Genomic DNA, 20,668 nt, shown 5'->3' on the forward strand with positions numbered 1-20,668 from the left:
GCACTGACCATATTAGCCCCTAGCACAGGTTAAAAAAAAATAGTCTTAGGGCTGCTCTAACTTTTGTCCAGAGGTCTGTAGGCCACAGCGAGCTGTTTCTGCAGCCAGGAATACCTGAATCACTGCAGCTTCTTGTGTGCTGCCTTCACTGAGGGCTCCTAAGTGAGCATGTGGGATGAAGGGGTAAAATCAGAATCCATATGGTGACTCCGAGAGGGTTAAGTGCAGGCAATTCTGCCAGCATCTCACGCGCCTTTGTAGGGCTGAGCTGGTACTCACGCCACCAAGCACCAGCCCAGCTCCAGCCCACCTTGGGGCTGTTACACAGAGGAGAGAGTCTGCTCCCTGTGCAGCAGGGGAGGTGCATGGAGGTGGAGGAGGGTACCCCTGCTGGGGTCTTGGGGTAAACTGGGCCAGGCCTGCAAAGTAAGGGGGCTCCATCCCCCCATCCTCCCCTCCACCGCAGCTCTGATTGTGTCAAAGCTGAGCTAGCAGCTGTAAGCCTGGAGCTATGTGCTGCTGCTATCAAGAGGCTGTGTGGGGGGGCAGGAGCCTCGCAGACTGGCCTATCTCTCCCCAGGACCCCAACCTGGGGGGGGCCTGCAAGGCAGGGGGCTCCCTTCCCCCAGCCTCTGCCAGAGCCTCTTGACAGGGGCAGCATGCAGCTGCTGGCTTGGCTTTACTGGGGCCAGAGTGGGGCTGGAGAGAGGGATGGTTTTGCAGCTGCCTGGGCGGCTTTGGAGCACCCTCGCCTGCTGGCCAGAGCTGGTGCAGGCAGCACCCCCCTCCAAACCCAACAGGTGCCAGGAGTTAAAGCGCTTCTCCGACAGGCCATCTAACCACCTGTTGGCACCCTTGGTCATCCGGGCAGTTCTCTGTGCACGGAGACATTTTTTCAGGGACTTGCTGCGCTGGGTTTGTGGAGCTTTGGCTCCAAGAAAACCAGAGTCTTAGGCTGCCAGCTGCCAGTCTCTGAAGCCAGCCTACAGGATTCCATTTTTCATTTGCTGCAGATGGATCAAATGACTTCGTCTTCCTCCTCTCATCCCCCCGTTTTCACTCACAGGTCTGTTAATGTGATCTGGAAAGGCAACATGCCGTACTCTGAGTGTATGAAGTGAACACAGCCTTGGTGGCATGTGGCTGTCTCTTTAATAAGAAGCTTCTATCTTTGCATGTTAATTCTTATTTGGCATAAACTCATCAAGAAATTTAAAGAGAAGGGGAAACTAAGTTTAACAATTCAGTGACAGGAAAAGGAGCTCTGAGTAAATTCAGCGTTTAGTAAGGCTCATTCTTTCCCTTCCATTCTTAGAATATTGAAGCAATTTTTTTCTCTATTTCCTTAACAATTTTCTGTTTGAATTGTCTGATTTCTGGGAAAACATCACAGAACATATGTAATCAAGGCATCTGTGAAGGTAAATTTTAAATGGCAAAAGCAAGGCACAGGAGTCACAACTTGACATGCTTGCTGATAGTCAATGCAGCAATTCAGGTCTGAAAGGGTGAGAACGAATTACACTTTAATTCCCTCTAAACCTTTGTGGGTACCCAGTTTCTTGTAGTTCTGGGCAGGACAGTGTGCCTGGCTTATAGACAGAAGTTTCTGTAAAGTGGTTGCTAAGCATTTGAGTACCATTTAGGTATTTATTCCTGGGAAGTACCTGATCAATAATAGGTGCGAATAGTTAAAGGGAGACATCTGATATTTGCTTGCCGTCATGGGAGAGTTATATCCTATATGGGACAGCATGTAAGTGGCAACTCCACAGATTCTATGTCATACTTATACCCCGATCAAAAAGATTTGGTGACTTGCAGTGTTGTCATAACAACAGGCAAGAATGGAAGTGCACTGAGAACATGCTTGTATATCTCCGTAGTCAATCTGTGCATCTGTGCCGAAGGGGCTATGCCATCCCTATCTGAGTCCTGCCTAGACCTGCAAACATGAGGTCTCTGGTCACCACTATGTAGAAAGCCTTGTTAATGTTCTTGAAAGAAGACTACAGTGTGACAAGAGGAAGGCAACATACCTCCAGTGGTGTCTTTGGCTCCAGGTTTCAGCATCCTGCAAGCTGTAAAGATCAGCTGGAGAGTGAAAACATGTCTTTTATTTTATGCTTAACAATGGACAATCCTCTGAGAATCACATTTGTGGAATGCAGTTTTCCTTTCTTTCCTTTCTGGAGGTCAGTTACCCTTCCCCAAATTAAACTCTTCTGGTAAATGGGGAAAGGGTAATAGAAATGGGGAGGGCTTTCCTGGGATACAACATTATCGGCCACCTAAACGAGGCAGACTGTTGGGGAGCTTTGGATTTCACAAGGGTCTTGGTGACCATCATCTAAGAATGCTCAGAGCTTGAAGCTGTTTTTATCTGAACAGGCTGTTGTCTTTTTTAGCATCCTTCAAAAAAATTCACACGGGTGGCAAAAACACCCACAGGCGTTGAGTTGATGGCAACAGATGGGTATGAGTAACTGACAGGGCAAAATAAAATGTTATGAAACTGGAAGTGTAGACAAAAACTTCTGTGTAGCACATAGAGCAAGTCATTAGATTGCTACAAGGGGGACTTGGATTACGTAGGAGGAAGAACTTCCTAGGTGTGAGGATGGGTAAGTGCTGGGACAAGTTTTATAGGGAGGCTGTGGATCTGTGTTCCACAAAAGTCTTTCAGATAGGTTATACAAATCTTCATCTGGGATGGTTGGACATGGATGATCCTGCCTCAAGCAAAGGGTTAGACTACTTTTTGAGGCCTCTTCCAGAGCTATTTTTCTATGACTCTATGCCCCCTGGTAGATATTACAAGTAAGAGGCAATTGACCAGTAAATCATGTTTTAGGCCGTGTGTAGACAAACAAGAGGTGCATGACACTTTAACTGCTTTTGCACCACTTTAATGGTGTCAGTGTTTATACGCTTTGGCGGTGTATTGTGCATTAATTCCAGCTACTGTAGGAAATTTGGCGGCATAATGCGCCTTAAATGACTTGGGAGGCAGCACGGGCTTGCTGCCCTTACAGCTGTGATGTGAAGCACTGGGATCTGTGCAGCTCCATGGTGCTACAGGAAGCCCTGCAGGCAGCCTGGCAGCAGCCCGGGAAAGCAGCTCTGCCCAAGAAAAGCGGTGAGCTTGATCTTTTTTTCCGCCCCCTGGAGCCTGCCTGAGTTGTGTAGGGGCCTGATGCTTCCCTCCATGTGTGCAGTGCCCCCTGGGACTGCCCAAGCCGGGTGCCTGCAGGTGGGCAGGGGGAGCGCAGGTGCCGCGGAGGGAAGCACCAGCTCCGCCCCCCCGTCGCAGCCCAGGCACTGCTCTGCCTGCTGGCAGCTCGCCGTCCTTTCCCTGCCAGAGAGGCAGGTAAGTCAGCGGGGTGAGTGCACAATGTGGGGGTTTAATCAGCCCTAAATTGAAGCAGTGTTTTTTAAAACCCACCGCTTCAATTTAGGGCCCCTGTTTTGTCTACACACACCCTGTAATAGTAACCTGGCCATGCATTCAGGCAATTAATGCCTGAGTAAAATGGGAAATAAGCCACAAAATGATTTTTGAAAAAAATATATAATAAATTTGTGGCTGGTTTTCATCATACCTTAAATTGAGCATATGGCAAGATTCCCCACCATGCAGCCCAATGCCAGCTGCATGGTAGAGCTCTGGGACTGGCCTGAATGTGGTTACGGGCTAGGACCCACAATCAGCTGATTGTCAGTCCCAGCCCCAGGACTACACCACCGTCTCAAACTTGCTCCAGCTGTGGTTCCACAGCTGTGATTAGCCGTAAGCTGACAGTCAGTCTCAGCCCCAGTACCACACCAGTTCACCAGGCTGGCTTTCAACTTGACAGTGCCTGGGGAGCCCAGAATTATGATCCTGGGCTCCACCTGCACTGGCAAGTGTTAATGTCATGTTTGGGATCTGATCCCTGATCCCAAAGTCACCTCTCTTGCCTTGTATGCATAGCATGGCAGGAGGGGCATGTGCTGAGTCAGGAAACAGATCCCATCATGCCATTAGGTGCAGGTGTGCCACAGGCATATGACTATATTTTCATATGCAGTGAAAGCAAAAGGAAGTCTTTTGATGGCATTCTCCTGTGAGCATTTGCACTTTTTTTACTAGAAAAATGGGAATTTTTTCCCATCTTCAGCACCAGGAAGTTTTAGGTTTTTGAGGTATTTGGTTGCTAAAACCCAGGTATTTTTGGCAAAAAAATTGAATTTGTTTGTGAAACTTTATTGAAATTCCTAGTTTTTGAAAATCCATTTTTCAACTAGGGGGAAAAAAACCATTTCCAGATAAACTTTGCAGCAGGCTTCAATTATCATCTAAAGGCTGTGAATAAGCAGAACTTCAAACTGTTATAAAAGGTGGGGAAGACTGGGGAAGACTTGCCACTTGAGAGCAAGTCAGCTGTCCTGATGTAATGATGACAGTGGTCCGCTTCAATATAGTGTAAGTGGAGCTCCATTCAACAGAATAAGTTTAAAGTTACAGTGGTATTAGGTTTATTGAGATCAGTATAGGAGCAGACAGATATAATATTGTAACCATGATATGGGAACATCTTACAGCTGTATAATTTGAAACCAGTATAACTATCTTGTATCTTTTCATCCAAAGACAGCATGATGTGATTCATTTGTGTTTTCATTTTGGCACAGTTGCAACTGGCACTTTCTTTGGTATACAAAGAAGACAGTTGGATTCCACCTTAAAATGATTATCCCTTTTTTAGCTTTTCTCACAAGACTCAGATTATGGGTCCCTTGAGCTAAATGTATGCTTTTGAATAACTGCTCTGTATTTATTTTTAGAGCTATAGCTACAACATGTAAGCAAAAGTGCCTGAGTTTTTTGGCTATTCCTTGCTGATGCTTGAACAAAAAAGCACACATGTATTTCACAAGCAGGGTGGCACCTTGGGGATTAACTGGTCCAGAGGGTCATGAGCTTTAATAGGCAACAACCTACTTCATCAGATGCTAGCAAAGTATTTCACAAGAGATTCATAGATGCTAGGGGCAGAAGGGACCTCAACAGATCATCGAGTCTGACCCCCTGCCTAGGCAGGAAAGAGCGCGGGGGTCAGATGACCCCAGCCAGATGCCTATGCAGCCTTCTTTTAAAGACCCCCAGGGTAGGGGAAAGCGCCACCTCCCTTGGAAGCCCATTCCAGATTCTGGCCCCCCTCACTGTGAAGAAGTTCTTCCTGATGTCTAGCCTAAATCTGCTCTCTGTCAGTTTGTGACTATTGTTTCTTGTTACCCCAAGAGGTACCCTGGGTACTCCGATCCCTTGCTGTCCACCCCTAATGAATTTGTAGGTGGCCAGAAGATCACCTCTCAGCCTTCTCTTGCAGTCTCAGTCTGTCCTCATAGGGCTTGTCCTGTAAGCCCCTAACCAAACGAGTGGCCTCCTCTGGAACCTCTTGAGATTATCCACATTCTTCTTAAAGTACAGCAGCCAAAACTGGACGTAGAACTCGAACTGTGGTCTGACCAATGCCACACAGAGGGGAAGTATCACCTCCTTGGATCTATTTGTCATGCATCTGCTGATGCATGATCAAGTGTGGTTAGCTTTCCTGATGATTTTGTCACTGTAGCTTTCTGTGCCTCTCCCCCGAGCATCGCACGTCTGGGCTTCTTTTGAACCTCGTCATTGCCTTCTGGGTTGCACAGCCAGGCTACTTGGAGTGGCCTTGGGTCAGCACCCCAGGGGTTTCTCCTGCCACGTCTTTGATGTTGATTGGTTTTCTAGTGGGAGGATGGTGTCTGGTCCCGTCCGCCCTGGTACTCCCCCTCGGTCGTCTGCACAGCTATTGCTTCTCGAGGCTCCACCTCCCCTACACCCTGCCTAACGCCAACCATGGTGTTGTCCATTGGGGCTGCTGTTCTGGCCCTCACTGACTCTCAGTCACTTAGGGGCTGCAGCTGTAGGCCACAGGTGGTACTTGCACTGAGCGACTGCTGCTGCCCTTCAGTGTCTCCCAGTTCACGCAGTGCCTGACTCCGCTCAGGTCTCGGGACCCCTTGTTAAGTCGTACCCTCCCTGGGTTTGGTACCTGTTGTCTGGCATCTGTGTCTGGGTTTCTGGTCCATCATTTCTGTTAGTGTCCCAGCCACAGCTGTTGTTGGCCTCTGCCCATGTTGGCCCCGTAAGTGACTCCTTGGGTCCTCGCTGGCCCGACTTGCCTTCCATGGTTTTCCCTCTGGGGCGCCACCACATCTCCTCCTTCATAGGATCCTCTGCACTCTCTGGCTTCCCTGGGCTGGTTGGGGACACTGCTTCCGGTCTCCCTGGCTTCCTTCCTGCCAGGCCTTTTATCTTGGTGCTGGGTGGCCGCCTGGCCAATCGCCCTGGCACACTTTTACAAAGCTCACCCATACAGATGCAGGAGCCATTCCTGGCTCCTTCTGGCTCCGCCCCGGGTTTTCCTTTTGGTCTTTGTCCATGGTGGCTCCCGCCACCACAATTTGACTTTCACTGCTGCTGGCTGCCAGCACGGCATCCTGCCTCCTTTCTTCTGCCTCTGGTAAGTTTCCTCCACAGTCACGCTGACGACTTATGTTCATCTTGGAGTCACTATGACTCCGAGATCCCTTTCTGCTTCTGTGCTGCTGAGAGGGTCATTCCCCAGCCAGTAGGTGTTCTGGATATTTTTGTGCCATAGGTGCAGTACTCTGCACTTGTCCTTGTTGAACTGCATCCTATTTTGTACTGCCCACTTTTCTAGCCTTTCCAGGTCTGCCTGTAATCCTTCCCTACCCTCTGCAGTGTTCACTTCACCCCACAATTTAGTATCGTTTGCAAACTTGGACAAAGTATACTTCACACCCACATCCAAGTCACTGATGAAGATATTGAAGAGTACAGGTCCAAGGACCAAACCCTGCAGGACTCCACTACCCACATCCTTCCAGGTCAATACCGACCTGTCTACTACCATTCTCTGGGTGTGACCCCTAAGCCAATTTGCCACCCACCTGACTGTGTAAGCATCTATGTCAGAGCCTCTTAATTTATTTATGAGGATGGGATGAGATACTATATTGAAAGCCTTGCTAAAGTCCAAGAAAATGACATCCCCCTCTACTCCTGCATCTAAGCATTTTGTGACCCTGTTATAAAATGAAACCAGATTGGTCAGACATAATCTACCTGCTATGAATCCATGCTGGTTTCCCTGCTGTGTTATTTTTCCCACTGGACTCCAAGAAATATGATCCTTCATAATCTTTCCAAAGACGTTTTTGAGGATGGAGGTGAGATTGACTGGCTTATAATTACTTGGATCCTCCTTCCTCCCCTTCTTGAAAATAGGGACCACATTGGCCCTTTTCCAGTCCTCCAGGACCTGACCCGAGTGCCATGAGTGCTCAAACAGCCATGCCAGTGGTTCTGCTATGACACCATTCCTTCAGTACTCTCGGATGCTCATCCAGGCCTGCTGACTTAAACACATCCAATCCATCCAAGCAATTCTGCACCAAGTCAGCATCGACAGTTGGTGGCCTAGTGACTTTATGATGCCCATCTAAAAACCCAGTAGGAGAGTTATCTTGACCATTGTTCAGGAACTGTGAGGCAAAAAACTCATTGAAGAGCTCAGCTTTATCCCTCCCGTCTGTCGCTATTTGCTCCTTCTTGTTCAGTAGGGGTCCTATGCTGCCCTGCACCCTCCTTTTACTTCCTAAATACCTAAAAAAATACTTTTTGTCATCTTTAATTTGTGTTGCCAGCCTCAGCTCTGTAGTGACTTTGACTTTTCTAACTGCCTCCATGCAAGTCTCTGCTACACCCTACATAGCATTGTTCTTTGCTCTATTTCCTGCTTTGCTGGGTGTGCACACATTCTCTTGGGCACACTTCTGTACATTTCAATATTCAGATAGCACTGTTTAGCAAAATGATTGCTTGCTGCCTGCTGTGCTTTGTGCTGGATACTTGTCTGCATGAGTAATGCCATACTTTGTGGTTAGTTACTGTTTTATCTCTCACAGGGCTGCTCACTGGTCTTTTGTGTTAGAAGACACTGACTTCAGCAGTGCAGCACCAGTGGGATTGGTGGTTCTCAGGTGTCTAAGCTTTGTTTCCTTGGTACTAGTGTTTGTGATGGATTTAAAATTAAGGAGTGAAATCCCATCCCATTAAAATCAGCTGGGTTCCATTTGATTTCAATGGAGGCAGGATTTTCTCAGATATCTTTATCATTCCTCCTTGTGTTCTTCTAGTTGTGGCTTCTTCAGTTCAATCATTAAACTATCCCAGAATAGCAAGAACAAATAATGACAGGCTGTTTTGTTTTTAATCTGAATTTTTTAGTGGCTACCTGCTTCAGTCCTCTGATCTCTACCATTCCTAGGCCATTTTTTCCCCCTGGAGCTACATTTTTGCTGATACTATTCAAATGCTAGCATTTAATTAACTGTGGGCACATCTACTTGTGAATTTAAGCATGCTTAAATTTAATACTCATTAAGCAATTTTTGGCAGGTGTCTACATGCATGAATGATGCGTGTCCCTGGTGGCTGGGGGGACATGGCGGCCGTGGGAGCATGGAGGTGGTAAGCAGGAGCTCCCACGGATGTTGCCACCACTGTTAGCGGCACGGGGTGTGGGGTGGTGAGCACTGACCAGTGGTTGGCAACTGCCCACAGATGCTGCCGGTGGTGTTGGTGGTGGGGTGTCAAGAGGCAACCATCTGCAGGCACCACCACCCCCCCCCCACCTACGTGTTGCCCCTGTCTACATGTGCTGGGACTTGGGACTAACTTTAGTCCCAAGCCACTCCAGCCCTGCCATGTGTCCCTGTGGCCAACAGGGAGAGCTCTGGCTGCAAGTACTTTGTAGCCATGATGAAGCCAGCGCTAGCTGCCAGCACTTGGAAACCATCTTAAAAACATACCCTCCGCACTGTGACCTCTGAGCAGACGCTTCCTGGTTAGAGCAGCAGCGTGGCAGACACAGGCAGCACATGGCAGCTCTACTCCTGCTACAGGTACACTTCCCAGCCCTGGCTACATTAGCTCCTGGCCCTGGGACCCAGGGACAGGGTCCCCCACTTCTCAGGGCTGCTGCAGCTCTCCTGCTGTCCCACTGCCATTCTGTGTACCTGGCACTCAGTCACTTTGAACCACCTGACTTCCCCACCCACTCTAGCTACCTGCTGGATGTCTTGTAAATGGCCTTCTGGGGCCCCTGTGCAGGTGCTGCCACCAGTCACAGTGACCACAGGCTCCAGGACACCACCACTGGGACCATCATCACCCTCCTGTCCCACCAGGTCTGCTGCCTCTGGGCTTGCTGTGCCAGTCAGGACTGGTAGCTGCATGTCGTGCTGCAGGAATGGGACAACAACAAGTGGGTCAACACATTTCAGATGACCAGGGCCACCTTTGAAGACCTGCTGTGCCACCTCCAGCCCCACCCAGAGCACCAGGACATAGAGATGTACCCAGCCATCCCCACCAACATCTGCCTGCCCTGCTGCCCACACCTCCCTACCCCTTGCCCACCCCCTAGCACCGCTCCAGGACATGCACATGTTTTCAGTGAAAACCTTTATTCCCCTCACACCCCACACCTGCATCCCTGCCAACCTCCTCCATCAAGCAACAGAGCCATTCCCCACTTCCTCTGCAAAACACAGAGCCCCTCCGCCACTCTCCCCACCTGCCAACAATAAAAAAACCCCTCTCCCCATACTGAAAACTATATACAACAGTCTCAGTTTTTGTCTGAGTTCCGGAGTAGGAAGCTGTGGGGTGGGGTGCCTGGGGTGCAGAGCCTAGAAGCAAGTGGTCAGCACCCCAATGGTGGACAGTTCCCCCATGGGTTGGCAGGCTGTGGTGAACACCAGGGGATCCTGTGGCCGGGAGGTGGTGGAGGCACTCCCCTGAGGCCCAGGTGGGAGCTTGTGTGGGCTGGTGGCCAGGACCCAGGGCCCCTGTGGGGCTGGGGGTCAGGTGTGTGTGGGAGGTATGGATGTGACCTCTACTGGGCAGGCCTGGCTGGCCAATTGCTGCTGGAGAAGCTCAATATTGTGCTGTCCCAGGGCCTCCAGTTGGGCCCAGTTCTCCTGCTGCACGTGGTCCTGTGCCTCCTTCTGGGTGGTATAATGGGTGATATTTTCCTGCCACCAAGCCAGCTCCTGAACCTGCTTCTGTGCCCACTCCTGCATTCCCTGGTTTTCCACCACTGCCACCACCTGCTAGAGCAGGAGGATCCAGTCCCTGGTGTACTTGCACAGCCAGCACATCTGGGCAGCTGTGTGTCATTCCCACAGGGTCCTCTGGCCTCTTCCCCATGTCCAGATTTTGGCCCTGTAGAGGCAAGAGACAGAAGCCTTTTGTGTGACTTTGCAGCATTTCAGAGATAATATGCTTTGCACCAGAAGTCCTGCGCTGCCCGGCCTCAGATCAGAGGTTGGCAATGCACGGGTGCCCAGGGACCATGGTAAGCTGTCTGGGAAGGGTTGGGCCCAAGTGGCCACCAGTCAACCCACCTGGCTCTGCTTGCTCCCCTGGGGCTGCTGGGCTTCTGGGTGCTGGCTGTAGGCAGCCTGCCTCCCCCACCCCTTCCCAGGCCAGGCCAGGCCAGGCCAGGCTGCTAGCAGCAGCTGCTGCTGCAGCACAAGATCCCACACCCCTGCTCTCTCACTTCAGGCCAGCCACTCTGCTGCACTACGGTAGAGCCCATGGTGCCTGAGCTTGGTACATACAGGGCTCCCAGATAACTGGGGCTAGGGGCTGGATGTGCACCCACCCCCACTTTCCACAGTGGACCTGTCCATGGAGGTGCCATGGTCTGCATCCCTTCCACCCCCCCGAGATGCTGGTGTTCTCCAAGCATTCCCCTGCTGCATATTGTAGAAACATAGGGCTGGAATGGACCCCGAAGGATCATTGGGTCCAGCCCTCTGCATGAGCAGGCAGGGAGTGTGGGAAGAGGCCAGGAGAAGGGACTGGAGGCTCAGCATAGGACTCCCCATCAGTGACAGTGTCTGGCTGCACCTGGTGTCCATAGCTTGCAGTGTGCAGCAAGCAATCACCTAGCCAGGGGCCCTCCAGGGGAGGAGCTGGTGGCTGGTAGTGACATGGCCAACCACTCCTCATGGCTTGGTTTGGGGCTAGGTTGAGGGTGAGGCAGCTGTGGGCAAGGCTCCCTGACCTGCCAGTGGATGTAGCAGCTGGGGAGGTGGGTGGGGTGGGACGCTGAAGACCCGATGTCTGCCTTCAGTGGTTTCAGGGCGGGGTACAGGTGAGGGCTGGTTGCCCCTGAGGGTGGCACTCACAGGGGTGTTGTCTGTCTCTTGGGGTGCCAAAATGTGGGTCATCTCCTGCATGAAGGGCATGGTCTTTTGGGCACAACCCGACAGATGATTGAACATGGTCATGGCCACCCACTGTGCCCACAAGACCTTGACCTTCATGCATTGCCACACTGACCAAGAGTGGCTTCACACATGCATCCCACCTGATATGGCCTCATAAATGTGGGCATTCGAGTGCCTGCCCCACATGAGCTGCCTCTGGATGTTGGCCCTGCCCCAGAGCACCAGGAGTTGCACACCTCCTCCCAGGTACAGGTGGGGGCCCAAGTGCACAGGATGGGCATGGGCATGTGGGCAGGGCTGGGGCTTGATGAAGACAGTGTGCTGGACGTACTCCCCTAGCCAGCTCTCTGGGCCCCAGTGTAGCTCTCCCGGACGTGCTGGCCCTGGACAGCTGCCAGCACCACCCTGGACAGGGGCATGGCCAGGGACAGGGAGTCACGCAGCAGAGGTGGTTCACCACAGTGCCTGCAAAGAGACAGAGCTGGGGGGGAGGAGCAGCAGGGAGCAGGTGCTGGCCCTGCTGCCATAGAAAGCAGAGCAGCATCCCTGGGGGGAATCTCAGGGCTGGACAAGGGACACAGCGAGCTGCAGCCCTTTGCAACACTCACCTGTGGCCAGGGAGCAGCTCTGCTAAGGGACAGGACAGGCAAAGGCTGTCCAGGGTGGCACACAGGCCCAGTTTTGCTTCTTCATAGTCCAGAACTCCTGTCCAGGCCTCTGAGCTGTGTACACCAAGGCAGGTATCAAATTTAGGTGCAATTAGCTTAAATTCACCATTTTTAAGGCACATTAAAGGCACAGACATGTAGATGCATGTCCTTAATGCACCTTAACTCGGGCTAATGTGCACTAAATGTGCACATGTAGATGCTCCCTTTAGGTTCACATGGAAGGAATATTACATTCCTGGTTCCTTCTTAATAAATTGTAAAACTGCTGAGATTCCTGCTGTGGTTGATACTGGACATTTAAACTATACCAGCCAGCCTTTTCAGTTTTCAGTAACTTTTTTTTCATAACTGTCTGCACTTGCAGACCCCAGGAAAATCATGTTTAGATATTAGAGCACAGATTTCTCTCTCTTCCTTTTACCTCGTAAATGGCTGCTTGTTCACCTGAATTGATTGGGACCATGTACTTTCCAGAAGAAAAAAAACTTAGTATTTCAATAGCAGCTCATAAATTCTGTGCCTTTCAGGTAGTGAAAAATACTGTATTCATTTGCTACTGTGTTGTGTTTATATATCACGAAAGACCAAATCAGTGTTGCTGTTCAAGATAGATTAAGATAACAGTCTCATTATCCCCTCTGAATCATGTAATTGCCTATTATTGATGGTGACTTTTGGAGTTATGAATTATTTTTTTGTAATTTGTGGCTTCTCTGTTTTCCTTAGGGAAAAACTTCAGCATGATACCCACACACCCAGAGCTGCTCTGTGCGCTCTGGGAGGGAGGTTGTGGTGGGCAACAGTATTTATGAATTTGGGTTGAATTTAGTGAGTAACTTTGGTGGAAAAACAGGGGTAAGGAGATTTTTAAAAATGTCAAGACATTTGGTTTCAACACTTGTTTCATGAAACATTTCATTTTGGAAATGAGAAAATATTTTTAAAATATATTTATAGGCAACTTGTAACGCTTGGAATGGCATTTTTTTCAGTTTTAAATGTCCTAAATTGAAAGAGAAAAGATTAAAGAAAGTGGTTATATTACTTAAAACCAAATTAAACATTTTGATTCAAGTTAAATGAAGTATTTCAGTTCTCAGACTCTCCTACAGTGACACATGGGAGTTGTAGTTTGGGTTGCCTAAAAAGTGCATTTAACTTTATCTTAATTCAGTGCGAAGCTGGTTTTTTACTTGAACCCTGTAATCTGCCAAGAGCTTTTAAACTGGTAAAATATTATCTTTGACCTCATCACAGGCTCAGTAATTACGCTGTGTGGGAAATCAACAGAATGATCCGTTTGGCTTGGGTTTCCTTTTTTTTTACCTTTTACAGTTTGAGCTGCTTGAAATCAGGTTAAAGCTCTTTCTAATCAATAAATAAATTCCTTTTCGCATTCCAAAATAAAAAAAAAAGCAAGAAAACACAATAGGAAAGTTTCCTCATTTGATTTCATTACTTTTTGTAAGGAGGAAAAAATTGGAATATAAACAACATTTCTTGGAAATTAAAGCTCTCTTTTCAATAGGTGGTTAAATGAAACAATGTCAAATTGAAGATGATATTCCTTTAATTTTTTTTCCTTTTTCCTTTTCAGAAAGGGGCTGTTTGCTGGTATAAAACTGAAGAAGAAAAAGAAAGGCGAGAAAGGGTTAACTATAGCAAACAAGGGTGCACTGGGTAAGGCCTACTAAATCAATATTAAAGCTGATTTGAATAGATGACAAGGGTGTGATCATTTTTCCCTACCCTCAATGTGAAATCATTTGAATTGTTCCTTGAACTAATTGGTTTAGTAATTGAAAATATGAGCAGTAAATTCCTTTTAGTCCTATTAACTATGAACTCTGACAGGGTTATTGAAAGCCACTCAGAGACCCTGTGAGTTCAGAATAATGTATCTGAGTTGTGCTTAATGTTATAGAAATAGACCAGTTCTTTCTTTAAAAAGACAATAGATGTGGCAATGCCTTATCTCTTCTAGATGCACGTAAGGGAGAGTCCAGGCAATTTGGAATTCTAGACAGGCCTGTGATTCCCGCCAGAAGTTTGGGTGCTGTTGGAAACCACGGGAATGAAGACAAAAGTGTGAAACCACTTTTTGTGGTTTCTGGAAGTCTCTGATACAGTTCAGTAGCTCTAAATATGCGTGCGGTTTTAACTTTATCTAACACAGGGATCGCACATCCATGACCCACACTGCTCCTTATTCTCCTCCTTCTCTTGCATCTCTTTTCCAGACTTACCTTTACATTTTCCTAGGTGCCTTTCTCCAATGCTTCTGTTTCCTATTCCAATAGCTCTTTTACATCTTTCCCACAATGGGCATCTCAGGCAGGATGAACAAATTGAATCTCATAAATCCTAGCAGTGATATCATGCCTTGAAGTCCCTTGGGTCTTTTTGAACACGGGCCATTATCTGCTTTGTGCAATCCATGAACTATAATGTTGTCCTGAGCTAGATGAAATATATATGTGCTGTAGCCCACTATTAGACAGAAATGGAAGTAGTTAACCATGTGTCAAGATGTTATATTGCTAGTAGTTGTGATATCAAAGGAGGTTCACTTAGTAGGATGCAATCTTTTTTTCTCAGCAACTGTTATGAGGTTCCACATAACCATGGTTATGCTTCACAGAAATACTTATCATGTTCCAAATTGCTTGCAGATTTTATAGTGCATTATATTGTTGCCAATAGTGAAGTCTGCTGCACTTTTACACGTAACTACCTGTGTCTTGGAAACTATTTAATAGATTCTCTGTGTTAATGATTTCCGCAACATAGCTGCCATTATTTTTTATCTTCACATGCTTTATTAATGTCTTTCCTAGTAAATACCTGGACTACAAGAGATACGTAAATCTCTTGCTTGAGAATTTTGTCTCCTACTGGAGCTCACAAGATCTAGAATGGAAAGAGTAAACAGAAGAAGTATGTTCCATTCTGTACAATTTTCATTTCTGTTATGGACTTCTCACTGGGTGATAGCTCTTCTTGATTAGTGAAAAGCAAAGACTCCAGAGCAACTGGGGGAAAAGGTACCAAAAATATCTACTCAGATGATAGAAATTTGTGATTTTAAAGAAAAAGCATTGCAAAAATATTGTATGGATAATTGAAACACGGAAGATTGCTCCAGATACAATTTATGCTGCTGAAGCTGCAGCCTTTAGCTTCAGTCAGAATTATTCTAGGGTTTGTGAAGTAGAAGTGACTTCCTACCCATGTGCTTGTTGACACTGGATTTATGACCCAGATACCTTGTTCTGGGTGGACCCAAACCCTCAGACCCAGTCACAAACTCTCCATTTAATAAAAGGCAAATTTTATTGAAACACAGTGATACCACAGAAGAATAATGCAAACAATTCTATATCTACCAGTCCTAGAGCTGTTACAGAGGTAATGTATGTCTGGCCAGTATGTGAGTTTCACCCTGACGTTCTGTCTTGAGTATCAGATGTCAGCAGCCTGGAGGTCAAAGCCCGAGGCCCACCCCTCTCAGTGGACTGGGTAAGATAGGCTGGTGGTGTGCTCTCTGTTCATGGTGGCCTAACGTTCCCCTCTTGGGGACACTTTGCTGCCCTGAAATCCCCACCTTTGTATTCTTTCTCCCCTCTGATGACTCTTCATCTCTTGCATTGTTGATTGGTTTCCCTGTGGTTGTCATACTGTCCACGTTCTGTCCTGTCAGTGTATTACCGTTTCACAAACCCATCACATGCACACAACCTAATTTGGCTATTTACTGGTTTCTCCTATTTTGGTGCATCTACCAAAACCAGAAATCCCAAGGGCTCTGGAGTGGGTACTGTGACCTGGTGCCAATGCTGCAGAGTCCCTTATCTCTATTTGGGTACACTGTTCATGTCTTCAGTTTCCTAATCTGTGTGGCTTCTTTCTTCAGACTCAGTGGGCCTTGAAGGAATCTTTCAAACAGGCATTTAGAAATCAATTAACCCTTGCCATTCCCTCTGGACCATTGTTCTAATGCAACATCTACTTTACCTACAAGCCAATTCTGAAAAGCAAGCTTCTAAACACCATTTTTTAGCCATCAGTGCGTATTTATTGAGTCTTGTTAGGTTGCATCAGCACAGTCTCAGAGTGCCTTACCAGGCTTTACTGACTGGAGCTCCACCACTTTCCTGTGAGGCAGAGAAGTGTTATCCCATTTAGAGAGAGGGTATGGAAACCCAGAAAGTTTAAAGCAGGTATTATTAAAAGCGGACCCTGATTTTTTGGATGTCAAATGTTCAGTGCCTGTTTTGGGACACCCTTCAAATATGACTGAATATATCTATATAAAAATCCTCTGAAGTCATTAAAAAATTCAGCTTTCCCTGACAAGGAACTGACCCTTTCATACCATCAATATTTTCTCACAAAAGCTCTTCAGTGGGACACCAAAAGCAAGGAATTTGGGTTCTGGGCACAATGAGTTTCAGGGCTGATGTCAAAGGATGCACTGCCAGGTCTTTTTAGTTTGTACTGGCGAGTTGTTAGCATAAAGGCTCCAGTTGATTGTAATTGCAAAGGAGGCAGGAGAAAAGTGGTTTCTAAGTTAGCTAGGGCCCAGATCGTTAGAGTTTGAACTGGAAGTCACTCCAGACTATGGATCATTGAGAAGATATATTCCATACTGGAAACCTTACTCTAAACACTATTACGTTTCATACATGAAGAGCTTAGACATTCATTCCTTGTCAGCTTTCTGAATTATTTTGTTAATCAGGTGACCATGAGGCAAGTGATAGTCTTCACCATGAGGCGCTGTATGGACAAGAAGGAGATGGAGATTTGATGCATGATGCTGCATCTTCTAGTGGCTTTGCACCCTCAGGCCCTCTGACTAAAAGGTACAGGATAACATTTCCAAAGATTGCTCCAAAGATTCCACATCATGTCTTGGAGATGGCATTGCTGTTGGTCACCCGCTCCATGACACAAATTCTATCTCCTGACAGCACTGACCTCCCAACTACTGTACTTCTACCTTGTAGAGCAAGATGTTTTTGTAAAAAAAAATATAACAAGCTCAGATTTTCAGAATAGGCAAGTCAGTGCAGAGAAAGATTGAGAGAGAGCAGGACCAGATTTAGGCAACTAATGAAACTGAGTGAGGGAGAACAGGATTGTCCAGAGATGCTGATCATAGGAGGAAAAAACTGAGTCCATTTCCCACTGTAGTTAACAGAAATTCTTTCCCTGGCAGCAGTGAGATGTAGATCCTATACCTAATGTCCAACTATGCAAAATATGTGAGCAAAGTTATTTCACATATATCATATTTGACTGAGGGAGTATTGTATATAGTTGGAAATGTAATGGCTGTGAATGAAGAAGGTTAAAGTTAAGTAATTAGAACTGACCTTTCCGTCTCAAAAGTCCATGGAAAAATTAACTGGATGAAAAGTAGACTGACATCTTCAGTGCCTCCCATCAAAAGATAAAGCGCTTTTGCTCTAAAGTGAGATTTAGTATTAGTATTGCTGTCACCATGAAATATCCCAGCAATTACATTAAAGTGATTGCCAGTGATATAAAACAAAAAAGCAAATCTCAAAAAGAGCCACTGAACAAGTAATTTCAAGGGAAAAAAATCTCTTGAACACGTTAAAGAACTAAGAACCATGTTCTTGAAGGCAATGCATAATAATATTCTGTTCCATTTCTTGAACAGAGCAAAACTGGTACACAAAGTTCATGAAGGGGAGGCAAAGCATCAGAATTACCAGGTGAGTCCAAAGTAATGCCCACATTTTTAACCCCCCATTTCTGAATCCAAGACTGACTTGCAGTGTATATGTTGTGCCTGTGCTCTTTAGATTGCCATAACCATCATTGAGGCCCGGCAACTGGTTGGTGAAAATATTGACCCAGTGGTGATCATAGAGATTGGGGATGAAAAGAAGCAAACGACAGTCAAAGAAGGCACAAATGCCCCATTTTACAATGAAGTATGTCCTTTTACCTTGAGCTATTTACAATAGTGGCAAAGTGGTGATTGCTTATATTAGATTGACAGGAGATAAGCTAGGGCAGCTGAATCTTCTCCAGTGAGTGAAGTCTTTTAGAAAGCCCTCCTCCGTTCTGCATCTCTCAACCTCTTTTTTCATGTTCCTTCCATTCTAGTCTGTGAAAGATACTAATCTCCATGTCTTATTCATAGTTTACCTTTCCCTGTCTAACATTTTAAAAAAGAAGCTCAGTGAATTCTTTCTAAACTAGCGTCCAATCCATATCATCCACCCTGCATCTAAAGTCCCTCCTTATACTCACTTTTGCAAGCACCGTAAGTCTAACAAAAATAGTTCTTAAAACACATCAGTCCTTTAGATTTCCTAGTGTAACCTTTCCTTTCTTGCTCCACCTTTTACATTTAGAGCTCTTAAATTTAACATATATTTTAAAACAGCTAGTCAGAGGGACATAAGGAAGTATCTTAGAGTCGCCCCTGTCATCAAACAGCAATCTAGATAGTGCATATTGACGACAACATAATTGCAATACTGATCTGTAATTTTGTTTTTCTACAGTATTTTGTGTTTGACTTTGTTGGACCTCAAGTGCATTTGTTTGACAAAATCATCAACATTTCTGTAAGTATGATGGGAAGTTTTAACAATATCTTATTAAAGGAAGATCATGTCCATGGCCAAAGAGATTCCTCTCAGAGACATTATTAAAATGAACATCAATTTTGTTTTAAGTGCCAGTGATATTATAAGGTAAAATAATATTTTTTTACCAGACAGTCCAGAGAACAGCCACGCGCATGATCAGAGGTCAGGAAACCATACCTTACGAGGACAGGCTGAGAGCCATGGGGCTCTTTAGCCTGGAAAAGCGCAGGCTCAGGGGTGATTTGGTGTCCACCTATAAGTTTATCAGGGGTGTCCACCAGGATCTGGGGAAACGTTTGTTCACCAGAGCTCACCAAGGGATGACGAGGTCAAACAGTCATAAACTCCAGCAAGACCGTTTCAGGCTGGACATACGGAAGAATTTCTTTACTGTCTGAGCCCCCAAGGTCTGGAACAGCCTGCCACCAGAGGTGGTTCAAGCATGCACTTTGAATGCCTTCAAGAGAAATTTGGATGTTTATCTTGCTGGGATCCTGTGACCCCAGCTGACTTCCTACCCTTTGGGTGGGGGCTGGACTCGATGATCGTCCAAGGTCCCTTCCAGCTGTAAAGTCTTTGAAATCTATGAAATCTATGAAAATACTGTATTAAGGTGAAGCAGAGAAAAAGAAAACTGGCAACTGGTAATGGTATGAAGAGACTTTGAAACAACCCATGAGGAAGATGTAGTATGAATTTTCTTGGATGGCTTCTTGAAAGTTGATGGTAAAGAGTATGTCACTTTGAGTTGAGACTTAAAGATGGCATCAAACTAATACTTTGTTCATTTGTTGAAGATTAATTTTACCTGCTAATTAGCAGAGCCATCCATTTTCTTTAGCCTTCAATTTTTCAATTTTCATGCCATGCTGCCTCAGTTCACTCATCTGAAACTTCTGGTTTATCTCAGTTTCTCAGATGCAAAAACCAAGCTTTAGTTTGGTTAGCTTTAGATTGCTTCAGCAGTCCCAGTGCTAAGACCACCTTGAGTCTCAAATATTGATTCTTATTCAGGAGGGAATGAAACGGCAGTGTAAGTCTGCTCAGCACTCTGCTGCTGGTAACTTCTCAAAGAATATGCAACACCTCAGAACAGCCGTGTTTGAAATACTGAAATGAACTAACTTCAGAAAGTAGATACACGCGATTGTTTTGTCAAAGGTAGTTTCATGCAGTTGGAAAAGCTTTATGGGTCTAAAGGAATTTCTCCTCTCCGCCAGCAATGGATTCCTAAGTGGTAGATTACTGTATTATCTCACATACCACACACCCCAGAATAAGATATACACCTTGTTTTGGGAAGGCAGAAGGAAGAAAGAAGAGTTTTTCCAGAGTTCTGGCTGAATTCTAACTGCAGGGGATCCTGACTGCGTGGCTGAATCCAGCTGGCGTTGCTCAGGCAAAAGCTAACGTGTTAACCATCTCACAGACACCAGCAAATTGGCAGTACCTGTTGGCTGCTCGGTGATAAGCTACTGCTAATTCTGCAGCAGTTGTGAAAGGGTTAACACTGAAGCTGTGGCCCAGGAGGGTGAACTCCACCCCCTCCACCCTTGAGGCTGGCAGTGGGAGAAGCACAGAAGCCATTTTACAGTGTTTCCATGCTTCCATTTCTCCATTCCAGTGTCAAAAACTGGCTTTCTCATTAAAGACAAACACCCCAGTTCTGGAGGGATGATTTTTGGGGAAAATGTGTGTTTGCAATGTAGTATGTATGTACATATGTTACAAGCATGAAGAAGCACTTTAAAATGTTGTAGAGAATGTCTCAGTTTCCAATTAGTGCTGCTGTCGCCATGAGGGTTCAAGAAATGTGCCAAAAACAAGATTTGTTTGATGGTATTTTTTATTGGATCAACTATGTAGCTGGGAGAGATGAGAGACAAGCTTTCAGGCATAAAGCACTATCTCCGATCTGGGATAGAAGCATTTACTGCTGCAGTTAAATGCCAGGTGACCTTTGGTGCCAAAATTACTTTTGTGTAACTTGATCCTGTAAATGAGAATAGTCAC

General features: G+C 46.3%; 1 protein-coding gene across 1 annotated transcript in view; it reads left to right on the top strand.

Moving 5' to 3' along the window:
- The first annotated feature begins 1,724 nt into the window (after positions 1-1,724).
- FER1L6 (fer-1 like family member 6) overlaps positions 1,725-20,668 on the top strand; it is a 104,788-nt gene continuing 85,844 nt past the window's right edge. The window contains exons 1-6 of the mRNA XM_019546559.1: positions 1,725-1,756; positions 13,621-13,703; positions 16,765-16,888; positions 17,713-17,767; positions 17,858-17,989; positions 18,569-18,631. Of these exons, the coding sequence (XP_019402104.1) occupies positions 1,725-1,756; positions 13,621-13,703; positions 16,765-16,888; positions 17,713-17,767; positions 17,858-17,989; positions 18,569-18,631 (489 nt within the window). The remainder of the gene's footprint in view (positions 1,757-13,620; positions 13,704-16,764; positions 16,889-17,712; positions 17,768-17,857; positions 17,990-18,568; positions 18,632-20,668) is intronic.

Source organism: Crocodylus porosus, unplaced genomic scaffold (assembly GCF_001723895.1).
Source record: "Crocodylus porosus isolate Cpor-Errol unplaced genomic scaffold, CroPor_comp1, whole genome shotgun sequence".
Lineage (NCBI taxonomy): Eukaryota > Metazoa > Chordata > Crocodylia > Crocodylidae > Crocodylus > Crocodylus porosus.